The sequence below is a fragment of the Pagrus pagrus genome, assembly GCF_965226575.1.
Source record: "Pagrus pagrus genome assembly, chromosome: 4".
In the NCBI taxonomy this organism is placed as follows: Eukaryota; Metazoa; Chordata; class Actinopteri; order Spariformes; family Sparidae; genus Pagrus; species Pagrus pagrus.
The window spans coordinates 34,269,283-34,287,499 of NC_140188.1; the positions used below are offsets into that span (position 1 = coordinate 34,269,283).

General features: G+C 42.6%; 1 protein-coding gene across 5 annotated transcripts in view; it reads right to left on the reverse strand.

Moving 5' to 3' along the window:
- nlrx1 (NLR family member X1) overlaps positions 1-18,217 on the reverse strand; it is a 106,441-nt gene that overhangs the window by 49,556 nt on the left and 38,668 nt on the right. For all 5 annotated transcript variants that reach the window (XM_084350248.1, XM_084350250.1, XM_084350249.1 and 2 more), the window contains exon 2: positions 5,172-5,224. In XM_084350248.1, coding sequence (XP_084206374.1) covers positions 5,172-5,188 — 17 coding nt within the window. In that variant the 5' untranslated portion in view covers positions 5,189-5,224. The remainder of the gene's footprint in view (positions 1-5,171; positions 5,225-18,217) is intronic.

Here is an 18,217-nt window from a genome sequence, read left to right on the forward strand (position 1 = left end):
TTAGGCTGACATGTTTTCTAAATATGTTATCAATGGGTTTTTCTCTGGAAAGTTTGATTGGTATTTCCAGGAATACCGTTTTCCTGGATTAAACCCTACCATGCATTCATATACTGTATAGCATCCTTTACTGGCCTTTATCAGTGACCTCTTGATCTGTGAGTGTATATCACTCATGGTCGGTGCAAACTTAGCAGATTGAAGCAGCTGCAGATATGCTTACAAATGGATCTCTGACAAACGAAGGCTGTTGTTTTGTAAACTCATAGGATGGCCTTCGACCTATCTGAATGTCTTCCACACATTTGTTCTCTATTCCTCACTAAGTCAGAGGTGAGAAGCTCTGCAGTAACTTTCCTCTATTTTGGTGTGAAACAGATAACCATGTATGGGAAAGGGGCCTCCTGAGCTGAAGGGATAAAACCTTAACATTGGGGAGGTTCGGGAGGAATTAACTTGGCATTACACTGTGCATACAGTTGTATTGTTATGTTGTTTCTCCTTGATCAAGTTATATAAACTACTTCATCTTAAGTCATCAGTGTCTCCCGAGTCTTCTTCATCTCTCCTGAGTGGTCAAGCGTGCCGAATTTCCACAATAAACGTTGCTGTGTTATCACCATAGCCCGGAGCTGTTTCTTTGCTGGCCAAAACACAGCATTAGGTGACTTAAGAAACAAAAAAAAGCACAGAAACCTGACTTCCCATAAAAAAATATCTGGTTTATGTTGCCACAAACACTGCTGGAAATTGTCGCGAGGTCTCCTTAAAAGTACCACCTGGTGTCATGCTTGCAAATGTTGAAACATCATGGTCACTTGAGCTGAGGTGGAGCAGTAGAACAGTTTTTGTTCTCCTCCTCTGCCGATAGTGACTGATTGCTTGCACCTAATTCCCACTCACAATCACGGCCTGGGCTTTAAAAAGTGGAGGAGAGATACAGGGCCAGTGGGCCAGATGGCAGCAGTTGCTTAGTGTACGTGTTTAAACACCTTATTGGTAACGTGGGAGATTGTTCAAACAGTTGTTTTGGAGCTCAAGTGGTTTGACTTCTTCTTCTTTTGTAGGTGAACCGGCCTCTTCACTTTGAAGACGCAGTTTATTCCTATTTTAAATTGTAAATAAATTATTTCTATTTTTGTGTCAAATTCATCTTGTTACTTCCCTCATCCCGTTTTGCACTGCCCTAACTACTACAACAAAGTGTTTCTACTCAACTCAACTATCAACTAAACTTTATTTATAAAGCACTTTAAACAGTGACAGCTGGGACAAAGTGCTGTACAGAAATGAGAAAATAGAACGTAAAACATAAAACATAAAACAATATAAAAACAATAAGAACAAAAAACAGTAACAAAGTTAAAACGATAAAACACTAAAACAAGAGCAGAGTCTCATGCTGGGTTGAAAGCCAAAGAATAAAAATGGGTTTTAAGATGAGTTTTAAAAATGGACAGTGAGGGGGCTTGTCGTACGTGCAGTGGGAGGTCGTTCCAAAGTTTGGGACCGGCAGTAGAGAAAGCTCTATCCCCTCTGAGCTCCCGCTTAGACCTCGGTACCTCCAGGAGCCGCTGGTCAGCTGACCTGAGGCACCGGGCAGGAGCGTAGGGATGGAGCAGCTCAGAGAGGTAAGGTGGGGCAAGACCATTTAAAGATTTAAAAACAAATAAAAGAATCTTAAAATGAACTCTAAAATGCACAGGCAGCCAGTGGAGGGAAGCCAGAATGGGAGTAATGTGCTCCCTCTTACGTACTCCGGTTAAGAGGCGAGCAGCAGCGTTCTGGACTAACTGGAGACGTGTGAGGGAGGACTGGCTGATTCCAAATCAAATCAAATCAAATCAAATTTTATTTGTTTAGCCCAAATTCACAAATCACAGTTTGCCTCAGAGGGCTTTACAATCTGTACAGAGACGACACCCTCTGTCCTTCGACCCTGTCCTTTTCCAAAGAAAAGTGCATTGCAGTAATCCAGGCAAGATGTAATGAAGGAGTGGTTTACTGTTTCAAAGTGCTTTTGTGCAAGAAAGGGCTTCACCTTTGCCAGCCGCTTAAGGTGAAAGAAGCTGGACTTAACAACTGCACCAATTTGCTGATCCAATTTAAAATCACTGTCCATCTTAAAACCCAAGTTTGAGACTGTTGGCTTCATATAGTGTGCCAAAGGGCCCAAATCAACAGGGGGGGTTCACAAGAGCCACTCGGGCCAAACACCATCACTTTTGTTTTCTTTTCATTAAAATGTAAAAAAGTTCAGTGACATCCAGGCTTTAATGTCTTCGAGACATAACAGAAGTGGTTTCAGGCAGAAGGCATCTTTCTTCTTCAGTGGCACATAAATCTGACTGTCGTCCGCGTAACAATGAAAGGAGATACCATGCTTTCTCAGGATGGAACCCAGGGGAAGCAGATATACTGAGAAAAGCAGGGGCCCTAAAATTGAACCCTGTGGAACCCCGTATGACAACGGAGCAGAGCGGGACTCAGAACCACCAAGGCTTACGCACATAGTTCTTCCTGCAAGATAGGATCTGAACCAATCTAGGGCACTACCACAAATGCCCACTAGGTGCTGCAACCGAGACACTAAGATATTGTGGTCCACAGTATCAAACGCCGCAGTTAGGTCTAGCAGGACAAGGATCACAGTCTCCAGAGTCATTTGCCAGGAGGATGTCATTGAAAACTCTTAATAAAGCTGACTCCGGACTATGCCGTGTTTTAAAACCAGACTGGAAGACCTCCAGGACATCATGCTCATCCAGGAAGGACTTCAACTGAGCATGGACAACTTTTTCCAGGATTTTTGAAATAAAAGGAAGCTTGGAGATAGGTCTATAATTGGCTAAAATACCACGGTCAAGGCCAGGTTTCTTAAGCAGGGGTTGCACCACAGCATGTTCAAAACTTTGGGGAACAGCACCAGAAGACAGACTGCTGTTAATAATAGCCAGAACCGACTGCCCTATACTAGGGAAAACCTATTTAAAAAAGTGAGGCGGGACAGTGTCACAGGGAGAGCCTGATGGCTTAATCTGGCCAACCACATCTTCTAAAACCATCAGAGACACAGGCTCAAACAGCTCAAACACAGCTGAGCAGGGAACAGGATCAGAGGGGTCAGATGCAGGAGTAGTGATGAGAGCCCTTGCAGTAGCAACCTTATCAATGAAGAAATGCAGGAAGCTCTTGCACATTTCAGGGGATTCCTCTGTGCACGCAGGCGGAGGGGGATCAAGAACAGACTCAATGGTTTTAAATAACACATGTGGGTTGTGACAATTTGCCTCAATAAGGTTTGACAGGTGCTCTCTTCTGGCGTCTTTAACAGAGCTCTGGTAGCAGCGCCAGCAGTCCTTTAGGATTTGGTGAGAAACCTGGTGCAGCTTGTCCTTCTTCCACCTGCGTTCAGCTTTGCGGCACTCCTGTCTAGCTGCGAGAGTTCTCGCATTTAACCAGGGCTCAGGTTTAGCTTTGGGCTGCACAGTTTTTAATGGAGCCACAGAGTCCAGTATGGTTCGACAGCAGGAGTGAAACCAAGAACTGAGCACCTCCGTGTTTGCAGATGTTAAGCCAGAGGGAACACAGAGCTGGTTGAAGGCAGCAGAGAACTGACCGGCAGTGACAGGGTTAATAATCCTACGGCTTCTAGTCGCACTATAAATATATATATGCTAGCTGTGTAAGCTACAGTTAGCTTACCAATCCACCACTAGCAACATGAGGGGAGTTTGCGGATAGAGAGAGAAGGGGGGCGAGCGAGACAGAGAGGTCTACGGTCCTAAAAGTTTTACGGTATAGGCCATTAGTTCATTTACTTATTTTGTAATGTGTAGGTTTGTTTTCAAAGACATGTTAAAACTAAAAAAAAAAAACCTATACAAGTAGTTATGTCTCGTTGTATTAGTTTGTCCTCCTGTTATTGACATAATGCACAACTCTAGATATTCGAATGGTTCGAACCTATGTGGTTTTTTTAGATCGAATATTCGAACGTCATTTTGGAACAATTTTGACAGCCCTAGCCTGTTCTGACCTGCAGCCAGGGACCTGTGAGAAATTGAATAGTTTTCCATTCAGTAAGAAATATACTGTAAACACCATATCAGGATGTGAGAACAAAAGGGGAGAAACCCCTTTTGCTGTAAGTGTCATAGAGTCAGACGAGAGACATTGCCTCTCGTCTGAGGTGTTACAGGAAGATAGATGGTAGACGACATTTACATTCTAATGAAGTAGCAAAAGGGTCACTGTCCTGGGAAAGAGACGATCCACCAAACATCAAGGGGTCATTGTTCTGGGAAGAAATGTTGTAACCCCCCACTCTGTTTTGTATTAAAGTCAGAAACATTTGGAAGATGGGAGAGAACACTTCAGGTCTTCTCTCCATGCAGCATGTTTTAAAGAGATCTGATTCATGATACTGATTCTGAAGTTCTTCAGAGAATTAGCAACTCTCTACTTCAACAAGGAGAATTTCCCTTACAGACCTTGTCCCAAAAGACTGATCTGACACTAATGTTGGTTGAGTTCAAGTTTTTTCCAACTTTCTGTCCAGTTCTTTCTGTGCAGATCCCTTTGTTCCCCAGGGATCCTACTGTAATAATGAGAGCAACAGGGAAACTGATTGAATGATTTTGTACCCTCTCATTTAGATGCAGGCTTCAGAAAATGGTCAGAGCATGGCCTCACTAATCTACATCAACTCCTTGAGAGTGGCAGCCTCAAATCATTTGAACAGTTAAGAGAGGAATTCACACTTCCTAATACAGACTTCTTCAGGTACTTACAATTAGGGAACTTTTTAACAAAACAAGTCAAAGCATTTTCATACAAACTCTGTCACAGGAATGATGACTAAGACAGAGTTACTTCACAAGCACACATTCCTCGGTATCAGTGTCTCAGGAGAAGCATTGGAAAGAACTATGGGTGATGGAAGAAAGCTGCATGAAATTCATCATGGCTGCAAGGTATGCAGTGTTACCTCCTCCTGAAAACTTGAGTGTCTGACTCTTGTGTTTAAGCATAGCTATACCATATGTCAGTCTAACTGTAAAAGGTAAATGATAATTGATTATCCCAAATCCTGAGTTAGTCACTTAAGATCAGACAGTTTGAATATGACTGACATTTTAGCCTTAGAATGAATAACAGTTGTCACCAACCTGTGCAGTGACCACATCCTTCTGTTCTGCTGCTTCTTTTTGTCAGGAGTGTTCTGTTAAAAACAGTTAAAACAGAAGGTAAGACCACTTGTGCAAAATGGAACCCTGTTTCCACCACTAGTAGCACTATGGAGTAATCTTTTTGGATGTTCATTGTCAGCTGGGCAGTCCGTTCATCCAGTGAACAAGGTAAAGATAAAGATGGGCGGTTGTGGCTCAAGGGTAGAGCCAGCGTCTTGTTATCGTAAGGTCCATTTGGTCCAATAATAGAAAAAAGGATCAGCCAGATCAGTATATTAGGATATCTTGAGTCATGTACAGTGCTGCCCCCTTACAGATTTCTTTTGTTTTTGCTTTTTTGTCACACTTAAATGTTTCAGATCATCAAACAAATTTTAATATCAGACAAAGATAACCTGAGTAAATACAAAAAGCAACTTTTATATGATGATTTCATTTATTAAGTTAAAAAAGCTATCCAAACCAACCTGGCCCTATGTGAAAAAGTAATGTAAAGTAATTCTGCAAAGAAGAGTGGGTCAAAATTTCTCCACAGCGCTGTGAAAGACTCATTGCCAGTTATCGCAAACGCTTGATTGCAGTGGTTGTCGCCAAGGGTGGCAGTATCAGTTATTAGGTTTAGGGGGGGATTACTTTTTCACATTGTATTTTCTCAGGTTATCTTTGTCTGATATTAAAATTTGTTTGATGATCTGAAACATGTAAGTGTGACAAAAAAGCAAAAACAAAAGAAATCTGTAAGGGGGCAAATACTTTTTACCAGCACTGTGTGTGTTTGGGGAGCCAAAAGGAAGCCAGCAAGCTTTGCCTGAGATAGACTCAAGTATGCATGGAACTGAAAAACTCTTTTGATGTGTACCCACTTAGCAGCTTATCTAATAGGGTACCATCTTAAAATGTGGCATTCAATTTCCTGAATACATCCATGATGATCTCTAAATATGTGATGACCATGCATCTAGCTACCCTCAGGATAAATTTGACATTTTATTCTCGCAATTGCTGTGACTCTAATTAGTCTAGGTGATATTGCTTTAAAATGACATAGCAATATTATTGGACTACAATACATATCTCTGTATTTTTAAACTTAATAGTGAGAAATGCTCAAAGTGACACCTTCACAATGCTTGTTTACTCCAACCAACACAACAAACCTCAAATACAAATAAATTAAAATTAAAAAAGTATCCAAAAGAAAAAGGGCAGCAAATCCTCACATTTGTGAAGCAGGAACAATAAATATGTTTTTTAATGAAAACTGCCGATTATTAAACTTGTTGTGATTTAAAGTGGAAAAACCATGTGACCTGTTTTGACCCTGCCACCCAAAGAATTGGAATCAAGAATTGTTTAACTGCAATTGATCAACAGAATCTGAATCAGAATCATTAAAATCCAAATGATCCTCAGCCCTACTCAAAAGTACTCAAAAAATAAGACGCAAAATTGAATATCACAACATTTGAACCAAATATCTGATTGGTTATTGATATTGGGAAGATACTTTAAGGATAACTATTGTACTTTCACAAAATATGAACACATGACATTTTTGCTAAATAATCATCAGTTAAGGCAATTAACAGAACAAGTAGAACAGTCTGGTAAGTTAAAAAGCATTACCGCATTTACATTACAGCATTTAAAGTAATGCAGCCTTTAAAACCAGGAAAAGACAACACTATCATGATACAACTAAATATAAGATGATATCCCGGCTAGTCTCATATCATGATAACAATATTGTGTACAACATATTGGTTTATTGTCCAAACCCTGTTCTACCAACAGCAAAATCTTTATCATATTTTTGTTTGCGCTCATATTAGCCATGATGCTACTTCCTGTGACGCCCCCCGGAATTTCCATGAGATCGAAAGTTGTTGTTTACTGTGTCTCTCTCCTTGTCTATCTGTCTTAGCGGTTCTTAGTGTCTTAGAGTCTTTCATAGTCCCACTGTTTTTTTAACTTGTTCCTTTTTTCTCGAACCGATCTTCTGTTACTGGGTAGTCTGTTGCTGCCCGGTTAGCTTTTCCTCAACCTAGCCTAACTTACTGGTTTTTACCTTCCACCGCTGTTAACACAGCCTTGATAAACAAGTGTTACAATGGCTTGTGCTGACTGTTCTACAGTTGCTGATAGGGTGTCTCCATTAGAGAAACGCGTCCGTGAGTTAGAGCAGCTTCTCTTAGTTAGAAACACGGGCACTGCAGATAGTGTTAGCCCCGGGCCTGATAGCAGGCCTTAGCATTGGCTCAGTCTCATCAGCAGCTGGTGTGGTGTGGGGGAGAGGGCACAAGAGCAAGTCACCGGTTGTGTGGGCTGGTCAGCAGTCACCCCTACCGACTGCTAACCAGTTTTCTGTCCGTGCTTAGTCCTGCTGGCTCCCGCTGACAGGGCTAAACTTCACACGCTAGTGATAGGAGACTCCATTACCCGCAACGTTACGTTAACGTCGCCCGCCACTATTTGCCATTGCCCTGGGGCCAGAGCTTCAGACACAGAGGCTAATCTTAGGGTGCTGGCATCACGCAGGGAGAAACAAGGAACCCAGGCACACAGCACCACAAGCTACAGCAACATTGTGATTCATGCTGGCACAGACAATATCCATCTGAAGCAGTCTCACATCACAAAAGATAGCTCAGCCAGGTCTTTTCAGGCTGCTAGAAAGATGTGTCAGCATCGATTTATTGTCTCTGGTTCTTTACCCCATCAGGGTAATGATGAGACATACATTAGGCTTACTCGCTGCGCATCACTGTAGGGAGCAGGGATACAGGTTTGTGGATAACTGGCCCACTTTCTGGGGTCACCCACACCTGCTGAGAGTGGCCGGCCTTTATCCTACTGGAGTCGGTGCTGCTGTTTATCTAACAACATAGAAAGTGTTTGAAGCAGGTTTGACACTGAGCCTGCTAGTGATGCAGTTAATGCTGGTGTGGAGTCTGCTAGCCCAGTTAATATTGCTAGTCAGGGAAATAGTGCAGAATACCAGAGTGATAGCTTAGTTTACAACATTGAGGCTGTCACCTTCCCTCGCCGCTCGTTCACTGAATCATTCTCTAAATGTGTAAATCACAATAACCTTATTTTTATATCCACCACTGACAGTGGAGAAATGTTTCAGCAAGCACCTTATACAATCTTACATTAAAGCTGCAAGCAGCAATGAACGGGCCCTCGCACCCCCACGTATGTCGGGCCGTGGCGCCGTCGGAGGCCAGACACAGAGGGCAAGTTTGCCTGTGTCCACTATGTGGCCCTAGAGCTCACCCATCAATTATATGTGATGTTGTAGTGTTTAATTTGGAGAAAACAACCTGTGAATGTCATGTAAATTGGATGATGTTTGTCGTCACAGCACATAGCTGAATATAACTGAATATAACAAAAGTGCATTTTGTGCTCAGTGCTCACAACTGTTTTCAACTTTACTACACTCTGACTCTATATAATCCCAAACTGCACAACGCTCTTGTTCCTAAGGCTAATGAATCAAATCGTCATCGCTAATGTTAACGTTTACAGCTATCAATATGAGTAAGTAGTAAGTTAGCTCTCTGTTTACGCTAATGTTAGCAGCTAACTAGCCAGTTAGCTTAACGAGACGACGGTCCCTCTTCATCGTCGTTGTCAGCCACAACGTGCTTCCTTTTCAGGAGCTCGTGTATCGCACTTGTGCTGCCGTGAAAGGCAAGTTCTGTCTTGCAGATATTGCATTGTACACTTTTCTCTTTTGTTTTCTTAAAATGTTCCCACACTTTTGAGCTCCGTTGCCGCCAGGTAGCCATGATACCAGAGAGCCCGTCTGGTATAACTTCAGGTGACACCACGGCTGACCCAGATTACCACTACTGCGCATGTGTGTCAAGGACAGAAAGGCAGACGCGCTGCAGCAGTTTTGAGAGAGAAAACAAAGTTAAAAAAAAAAAATGACGCTTCAACTATTAAATTAGTTGTTGACGATTTTAATAGTCGACATAATCGTGACTAGTCGACTAATCTTGGCAGCCCTACTGCCAAGTAACCCTCGGTTCACACGAAATTACTAGCAAGGGATACAGTTTTCTGCTCCTGCATATCAGACCACCAAGATATGGCAACATACGCAACCAGACAAAGTACGAGAGACCAACACGCCAAGCCAGACCCTTCCGGAGATGCTAACAGTGAATTAAACATGGCGACTATAGCTAGCCTCCTAGAGGAGCACCGACAGGCCCTTTCTGCGGACTTCAAGACAGCCGTCTCGACACTGGATGAAAAACTGGACCGTATACATGCAACGGTCACAGACCACGCTCAGAAGATTACCTCTCTTGAGTCAAATGCTAACCTGCAAGATGAGCGCCTGTTAGCCTTGGAAACTACGTGCGCTACGCTGTCGGAGAGTAATGCTAAGCTGCTGGCTAAAGTTAGCGATCTCGAGTCCCGTAGCCGGCGCAACAACATCAGGCTGATTGGAGTACCTGAGTCCGTGGAGGGGCCCAACCCCACCTCCTTCTTCTCAGAGCTGCTTGCGGAGGTGTTCGGAGATGGCTTTCTGGATTCACTGCCTGAGTGCAATAGGGCTCATCGGTCACTGGTCGTCAGACCGAAGCCGGGACAGAGACCCAGACCCGTCATCATTCGGCTGCACAGGTACCAGGTGAAGGACAAGATTATCCGCGAAGCCCGGGCCAGGAGAGGCAAGCTGTACAGAGGCTCACCTATCGCCATCTATGAAGACTACGCTCCGGAGGTGATGGAACAACACGGCATGTACCGAGAGGTGATGGCGAGTTGTACAACCTGGGCTTGAAGCTTGCGCTGCTGTTCCCGGCCAGGCTGACCATTGTTACGAAGGATGGAGTCAGGAAACGCTTCTCCTCGGCAGCGGAGGCTAATGAGTACATAGCGTCCAGTCGTGCGGATGCTACCTGAGTAGCCCCTTCAACCATTAGCCATGCTAACCAGGTAACCCTGTTTCGGCTAGCTCAGATCTGAACTGACACCTGCTAGCCACATTAGCCCACCCTTGACTCAATGGCCAGCTAAAACAGCGGCATATACTCTGACTGTGTAGTCCTACTAGCAGAGACTGATAGCCGATCCTTTCCACAGTTTGCTAGCTCAATGTTTTTACGTATTCCAGCTCGGATGAGGCATGCGGCTCTTCCCCGCCTGTGGCACACTAAAATAAGACTTGATTTCAGGATAGTACTGACATATACAGGGCACAGTGACTATATTTTCTCTAAAAACTGAGCCAGCACACAGTGCAGGCTGATGTATCCTGATATGTTTATTGCTCTCTTCTATTCTCTTTCTTTTCCGTGCCATTGCAACTAAACCACTTATGTCCTCAACCGCCGAGCTATTTGTTAGTGTTTGAATGTTAAGTTTCACATGTGGAGAGTGTGATTATCACTGTTTGTTTGTTCTACCTCATACCTGGTGGTTAAGGTTTTGCACTTGTAGATCATTTTGATAATATTCACTTGACTATATTAGCCTTAAGTTACCAAGGCTTTTCTCAGGGCCTGTTTCCCCTTGTTAACTTGTCAATTTTTGTGCCCGGCTGTTCATACTACATTGTTTTAGGAGGTTAACCATTTCAAGATGGGAAAGAGACCCCGGAAGATAAGATTAGAAGTAAGTTCAGAGCCTCAGAGCTCAGTATGCTATTCGTCTCGGGTATTTTCTTAGGTACTGTCACTGTGATAATTTGTGTTGGGGCTGTGTTTTGTGTTTTCTCTTTCTTTCTTTTTTTTTTTTTTTCTCCTCTTTCTCTTTCTCTCTCTGTACTGTTCCTCCTCTCCCGCTCCCTCTCTCCCCGCTGTATATAAGCCGCTACACAATGCCAGGTCAATGCACCATCACCATCTTCCCTGATGAACAAGGCAGGAATGACAACAGATAGAGGTGTTCATCTGATCTCATGGAATACCAAAGGCATGAATAATGTCACCAAAGTTGGTAAGGTCCTGACACGTCTGCAACATCTTTAAAGGGGATTATGTTCCTCCAGGAAACTCATCTCAAAACATCGGACACTCTCCGTATTAAAAGGGCATGGATGGGCCATTTATTTCACTCCAAATTCTCTGAGAAAGCCAGGGGGCCTGCCATCATCATCCGTAGGAGGGTTTTGTTTGAGCCGACAAATACTATATTTGACACTAACGGTTGCTTTGTTATAGTGTCGGGCATGTTACAAAATACACCGGTAGTTTTAGCTTCCATTTATGCATCCAACTGGGATGATGAACAATTTTTCATACATTTTTTCTTACAAAATCCCTAACACTGATAGCCACCATATAATCATAGGCGGGGATTTCAACTTGGTTCAAGATCCAAACCTCGATGAGGGGTCACGTGATGCGAAGAGGGTAGGAGCGCGAAGACGGAGCTCCCGGACTGAGCATGTTTTTTTAACATTTCAGAGATAGTTTAATACTGCCAAAACGGCACCACTGAAAGAGTAATGTCGCTGCGTGATTATTGGACAAAAACACAGTGACGCAGCTGCTAGCTAAACTTGAGCACACCGAGGCGCACCTGAGTGAGGCTATCAACAGGCTGGAGGATCAGGAGAACCGGTCCAGACGTAACAACATAAAGATCATCAACCTGCCAGAACGCACGGAAGGAGACAACGCCAAGGACTTCTTCGAGACCTGGTTACCAGGAGTCCTGAACCTCACGGTGAAAAACGACCGGATCAAGATGGACAGGTGCCACCGCAGTCCCGCACAACTCCGGACGGAGTCGACGAGACCGAGGATTGTCTACATTCGGCTCCACAACTACGCGGATAAACAACTGGTCATGCAGCGGGCACGTAACATGGGGGAAATCGCCGTCTCCGGGAGCCGCATACATCTCTTTGAGGATTTTTCACCTGCGGTGGAAAAGAAGCGGCGCGAGTTTCTGGAGGTAAAGCAGTCTTTCCGAGCACTGGAGATCCCCTACAGGATGCTCTTCCCCGCGATGCTGCGCATCACTCATGATAACAAGGCTCAACTATTCAAGACCGCAGCAGAGGCCAAGAGGTATGTTGAAGAGCTGCGTAAGGACAAGACATGATGGACAAATCCAGGGTGATTCACATCTAAGTCAAATGAGTCCAGTTATGGTTTGTGCCTATAAGGTATACGTAGATTTCATGGTTGATGTTTCAATTCAGTGGAATAGTCTATTTTGAGGTTAAGTTTGCTGGCATTAATATTAAGTAATGCTACTATGTTGTGTTTAAGGAAATAATGACTCCACTGCTCTTTTGGTTAATTAATCTTTAATATTAGGGGTAATAAGGAAAGGCTCACTGGCAATGAGGATTCATTCTAGATTTCATGGCACATTTTCATTTGTCAGGAGTTAACCCATAGAGAGCAAAGGGCTGCTGCTGAACCAATGCCATAGGTTATAAACAAAAATTGAAACATTAGTGATGTGTGTATACTGAATAACCGCTATCTCGGTAATATGTGTACATTTAACATAGAGCCCGGGAGCTCTGTTCTATCATACAAGTGTTTGTGTAGTTTGTAGTTTGATGTCTATATTAGAGACCAAAAGGTTTCACATGTGCCCCACAGACAAGTTAATGATGGTGATGTTAATGTCAAGGTTACAGCAGGTATGTATGTGTTTATGTTTTTTTTTTTTTTTTCTTGTTATTGGTTTTGTTTAATCACTGGTTCTTATCTAGCACCACCGGAAAGGGATATTCATTTGTACTGGGTGGGCTGAGGTTGGGTTTGGCCAAATTGATGTCAGGACAGGGGTTTTCTATAACAACAAAGAAGAGTAGTAAATGTCAGGTATAAATAGCATCAGGTTCTGTACTTACAATGTGAAGGGGATTCATCATCCAATCAAGCGGAAGAAAATATTAACCTTTCTCAAAAAAGATAAGGTGCAGATAGCCTTTTTACAAGAAACTCACTTAGTGGATAAAGAGCATATGAAACTAAAGCGGGATTGGGTAAGCCAGGCTTATTATTCATCATTTTCCTCCAATAGTAGAGGAGTCGCTATCTTGATACATAGGACCACCCCATTCATACTTAATACATGTAAAAAAGACCCTGAGGGTAGATTTGTCCTGATCCATGGCACTATCCATGGTACACGTGTTACTATGATGAATATATATGCCCCCAATTCACCACCCCCCTCATTTTGGACCAGGGTGGCAGCGGAACTGGAGGAATACAAATGCTCTTTTACAGTGTTGGGCGGGGATTTTAATTGCTGTTTGGACAACAAATTAGATAGGTCTCCAGTAGATACACATAGAAAATTGAGCACGGGTGTCTCACTACTTAAAATGTTAGAGGATATCGATCTGACAGATGTATGGAGAACCCTTAACCCATCAGTCAAAGATTTTACGTTTTATTCTAATCCACACAACTCCTATTCTCGAATTGATTATTTTACTATACCTCCACAGATTATGGGGCAAGTGATTACATGCAGCACAGGGTCTATACATATGAGTGACCATGCTCCAGTCTTCCTAGAAATAATCATAAATGAAGCTACACCTGGAACACAGAGGTGGCGATTCCCGTCATATCTACTTAGTGATAAGGACTTTAAAAAAAGGATGGAAACAGAGATAAATTCATTTTTTGAGATGAATGATAATAGTGATACGAACCCTGAATTTCTTTGGGAGTCTGCAAAAGCTTATCTCCGGGGATTCACAATGTCATATATGTCGCATCGAAAAAAAACACTGCTGCTCAGACAAAACGAACTGGAACGAGACTTAAAGACAGCAGAGTCAGATCATAAATCTAGGCCTACTAAAGCAATCCTTATTAAAATGCAAACGATTAGAGCGGCATTGAATTCAGTCTTGGACGAGAAAGTGTCAAGGTCATTATTTTATCAGAGACAACGACTGTATGAGTATGGAAACAAACCTAGCAAATACCTGGCACGCCTACTAAACCAAAAGCAGAGTAACAACACTATAGCAGGGATCAGAGATTCAGAAGGGAAAAGGCATTTTGACAAGAAAGCCATTAGCTCTGTCTTTGTATCATTTTATAAGTCATTATATAAATCGGACAATAATAGCACTAAAGAGGAACTCGACAATTTCTTCTCCAAAATTAAATTACCAACATTAACTGAAGAACATCAGAAATTTCTGGGGAAAGCCATCCAGGAGAAGGAAATATTAGAGGCAATGGCTGTAATGTGCAGTGGGAAATCCCCGGGCCCTGATGGGTTCCCGGTGGAATGGTTTAAAGCCTTTAAAAGTAAGATCACTCCCTACCTAGCCAGGACTTACGACCACAGTTTCAACATTACGCGCCGTCTACCAGAAACAATGTCACTAGCCAACATCTGTCTGATCCTGAAAAAGGACAAGGACCCTGAAGACCCAGCCTCTTATAGGCCCGTATCACTCATTAATGTAGATGCAAAGATACTAGCTAAAGTTTTGACTTTGAGACTTGAACCATTGATATCAATATTAGTTAAACCTGATCAAACAGGCTTTATTAAAGGGAGGAGCTCCTCTAATAATATCAGAAGGCTCCTGAATATAATACAGTTAGCCAGTGATAATGGTGTACAGGGCCTGGTAGTATCTTTGGACTCTTTAAAAGCCTTTGACAGGGTCGAATGGCCCTTTCTCTTTTATACTATGGAGAAATTTAAAATAGGGACAGAATTTATTGATTGGGTGAAACTACTGTATCGATCCCCGAAAGCGGCCGTTATTACTAACTCTTTTTGCTCAGATTCTTTCCCATTGCAGCGTGGTACCCGCCAGGGATGCCCATTGAGCCCTCTCCTGTTCGCATTAGCTATTGAGCCTTTGGCAGAACTCATAAGAACTACCTCGTTGATCAAGGGCTTTAATGTTAAAGGCACAGTACATAAAATTTCGCTTTATGCGGATGACGTCCTTTTGTACTTAGTGGACATAGACAGCACAATTCCATGCCTGGTCGACTGCCTACAAAAATTTGGACACATATCAGGTTTTAAGGTGAACTTATCTAAAACTGTAGCCATGCCTATTGGTGCATTGATAGGCTCAGCCCCACCCAATAGCTTTCCTTTTCACTGGTCAACCAAGGAAATAACATACCTTGGAATGAGGATTGGCCCCTCTCTTAGGAAATTGGTCAAACTTAATCTTCAACCTATCATAACACGAATTAAGGAGGATCTATATAGATGGGGAACCCTACCTGTTTCCTGGTTAGGTAGGATAAGCGTGCTCAAAATGAATATATTGCCCAGGCTGTTGTATCCCCTACAGATGTTGCCAAACTCAATCCCCAATAGCTTTTTCATAGATTTGGACAGGATGTTTACAAGATTCATTTGGCAGGGTAAAAAGGTCAGAATGAAGATAAATAAGTTACAGAGAAGCAAAGACCAAGGGGGCCTTGGAGTTCCAAACATGCGACTATATTATTGGGCAGCACAAATGCGGTACATATATGAATGGGTGAACCCGGAAGCTACAAATACATGGATTGATATGGAGTCTAAAAACTGTGGCATACTTTCACTGAAAGATTGCCCCTTCGTAAACCATAAGAAAGTGAAATTGGAGGTTCAAAATAACTTCATTGTTTTGAATACACTGAATACATGGAATAAGATTAAGGCTGGTTTTAAACTTAAAAAGCATTTTTCACTCCTGGCTCCAATATGGAGAAATCCAGATTTCCCCCCCTCACGCCAAGATATAGTGTTTAGACTTTGGCAGGAGAATGGTCTAGATCGGCTTGCAAAACTCTATGAAGGAGGAATAATGCAATCATTTGAGGGCTTGAAGAGTAAATATTCTTTGCAACAGTCTCATTTTTTTCGATATCTGCAAATAAGGCATTATCTATCAAAAAACGTACATGCTGTAACCACGTCGTTCTTGGAAGACCTCCTCAACCAAACCATGCCAAAGAGATTTATTTCTCACATTTATGAAACCTTTGGTTTACATCTGAACTACTTTACTGACCATATTCGAAGGCAGTGGCAGACTGACTTAGAATGTGAAATAACGGACAACGTATGGGCATCGGTTATAGAAAACACACATAAGATTCTGTGCTGTAATATTGATAGAGAGAGACAATTTAAAATATTACACAGGCTTCATTGTACACCATGGTTGAGGGGCCGACTTGGCCTAAATTCGTCTATATGTATTAAATGCAACTCTGAAACAGGTACATATGTACATATGTTCTGGACATGTGCAAAGATACAATCTTTCTGGAGAGAAGTGAGAGACGAAGTGTCTTCCCTGATTGGGTATGACTGTCAGCTGTCACCTCTTCAGTGTATTTTGGCAGCTAGGGTGGACAGTGCACGAAACAACCCTAATGCTAAACTGATTGGAATACTCTTGTATGCAGCGAGAAAGACCATTCTCAAGCTCTGGATTTCTAAGGACACCCCCTCACTGGACGATTGGTATAAGGAGGTACTGAGAATACTCCCTTTGGAAAGACTGACCTACACCATTCATGACAATGTGGACGGATTTATTAAGATCTGGCAACCAGTATTGGACACGGTGGACCCCTCCAATCTGAATCTTTGCCCTATCTGGTTAATGACAATGGAGCTGGCTACAGCATATCATGGTACCTTGAATGTACATCTGGTGGTGTGTGTATATATATGTATATTATTTATATTATTTATTTATTATTACTTTTTTTTGTTTGTTTGTTTGTTTGTTAGTCCTGCTATCCTGCTGTATTTGTGTGTTCCTGTTGTTAAGGTAGTTCAGTAAAAAAAAGGGAAAAAGGGGTTCTGTGTATGTTGAACAAAAAAGTGAATATGTGTTGACAGAACTCAATAAACAGATTTAAAAAAAAAAAAAAAGATCCAAACCTCGACAGATCTTCCTCCACGCAGTCTAAGCAATCCAAATCTGCCGGCGTGTTGATGAATTGCGCTTCCAGATTGGGAATTTCAGATCCATGGAGACTTAATAACCCCCACAGTAAAGCTTTTTCTTTTTTTTCACATGTGCACCACACGTTCTCACAAATAGATTTTTTTCTGATTGATAAACTATTACACTGTGTGAGTTCTTGTGACTATCACCCAATAGCTACCTCTGATCACGCGCCTACCTCAGTGGACATTGTTTTTCCTGCTGCTATATCTCCCCCCTCGTTCTGGAGGTTTAATTCTCAAATGCTCGCAGACAATAAGTTTAAAGATTTTGTTGCTGAACAAATTCGCTTTTATATTGAATTCAATGATACCCCTGATGTTAGTAGTGGAACCTTGTGGGAGGCACTGAAAGCCACTGTCAGGGGACAGGTGATTTCCTATATCTCTCAAGTGAGAAGGGCTGAAAGGGCGAGGTTGAAGGAAATTACAGACGAACTTGGGGAAATTGATGAAGTTTACTCTGCCTCACCCTCTCCTACGCTTTACAAAAAACGACTTCTCCTACATTCAGAACACGACCAACTTAAGACACACGTAATAGAGAGACAGTTGCGACAATATAGACAACATTTCTTCGAACAGGGTGACAAGGCTGGGAGGCTATTAGCGCAACAGGCCCGAGCAGTCAGTGCATCCAGGCTGATACCCAGAATTAAATCACCCAGTGGTGGCTACATTGTTGACCCAACTGAAATCAACAAGTCCTTTGCTAAATTTTACATGGACTTATATACCTCTGAATACCCCCCAATCTCCACGATGACCCCCAATCCCCTAGATTCCCTAAATTATCCTCAAATTGATGAAACTATGTCCAGGGAATTGGGAAACCCAATCTCCACTCTCGAGATACAGGACGCAATCAAATCAATGCAAAACGAGAGGTCACCTGGCCCTGACGGCTTCACGGTTGAATTTTATAAGGCCTTCTCCGCATCTTTGGTTCCGATTTTGGTGAGGGTGTTCAATGATTCCTACTGCATAGGCCAACCGCCAGCAACGCTGTCTGTGGCTTCCATCTCTTTGCTTTTGAAGAAGGATAAAGATCCTACCTTATGCAGTAGCTATAGACCAATCTC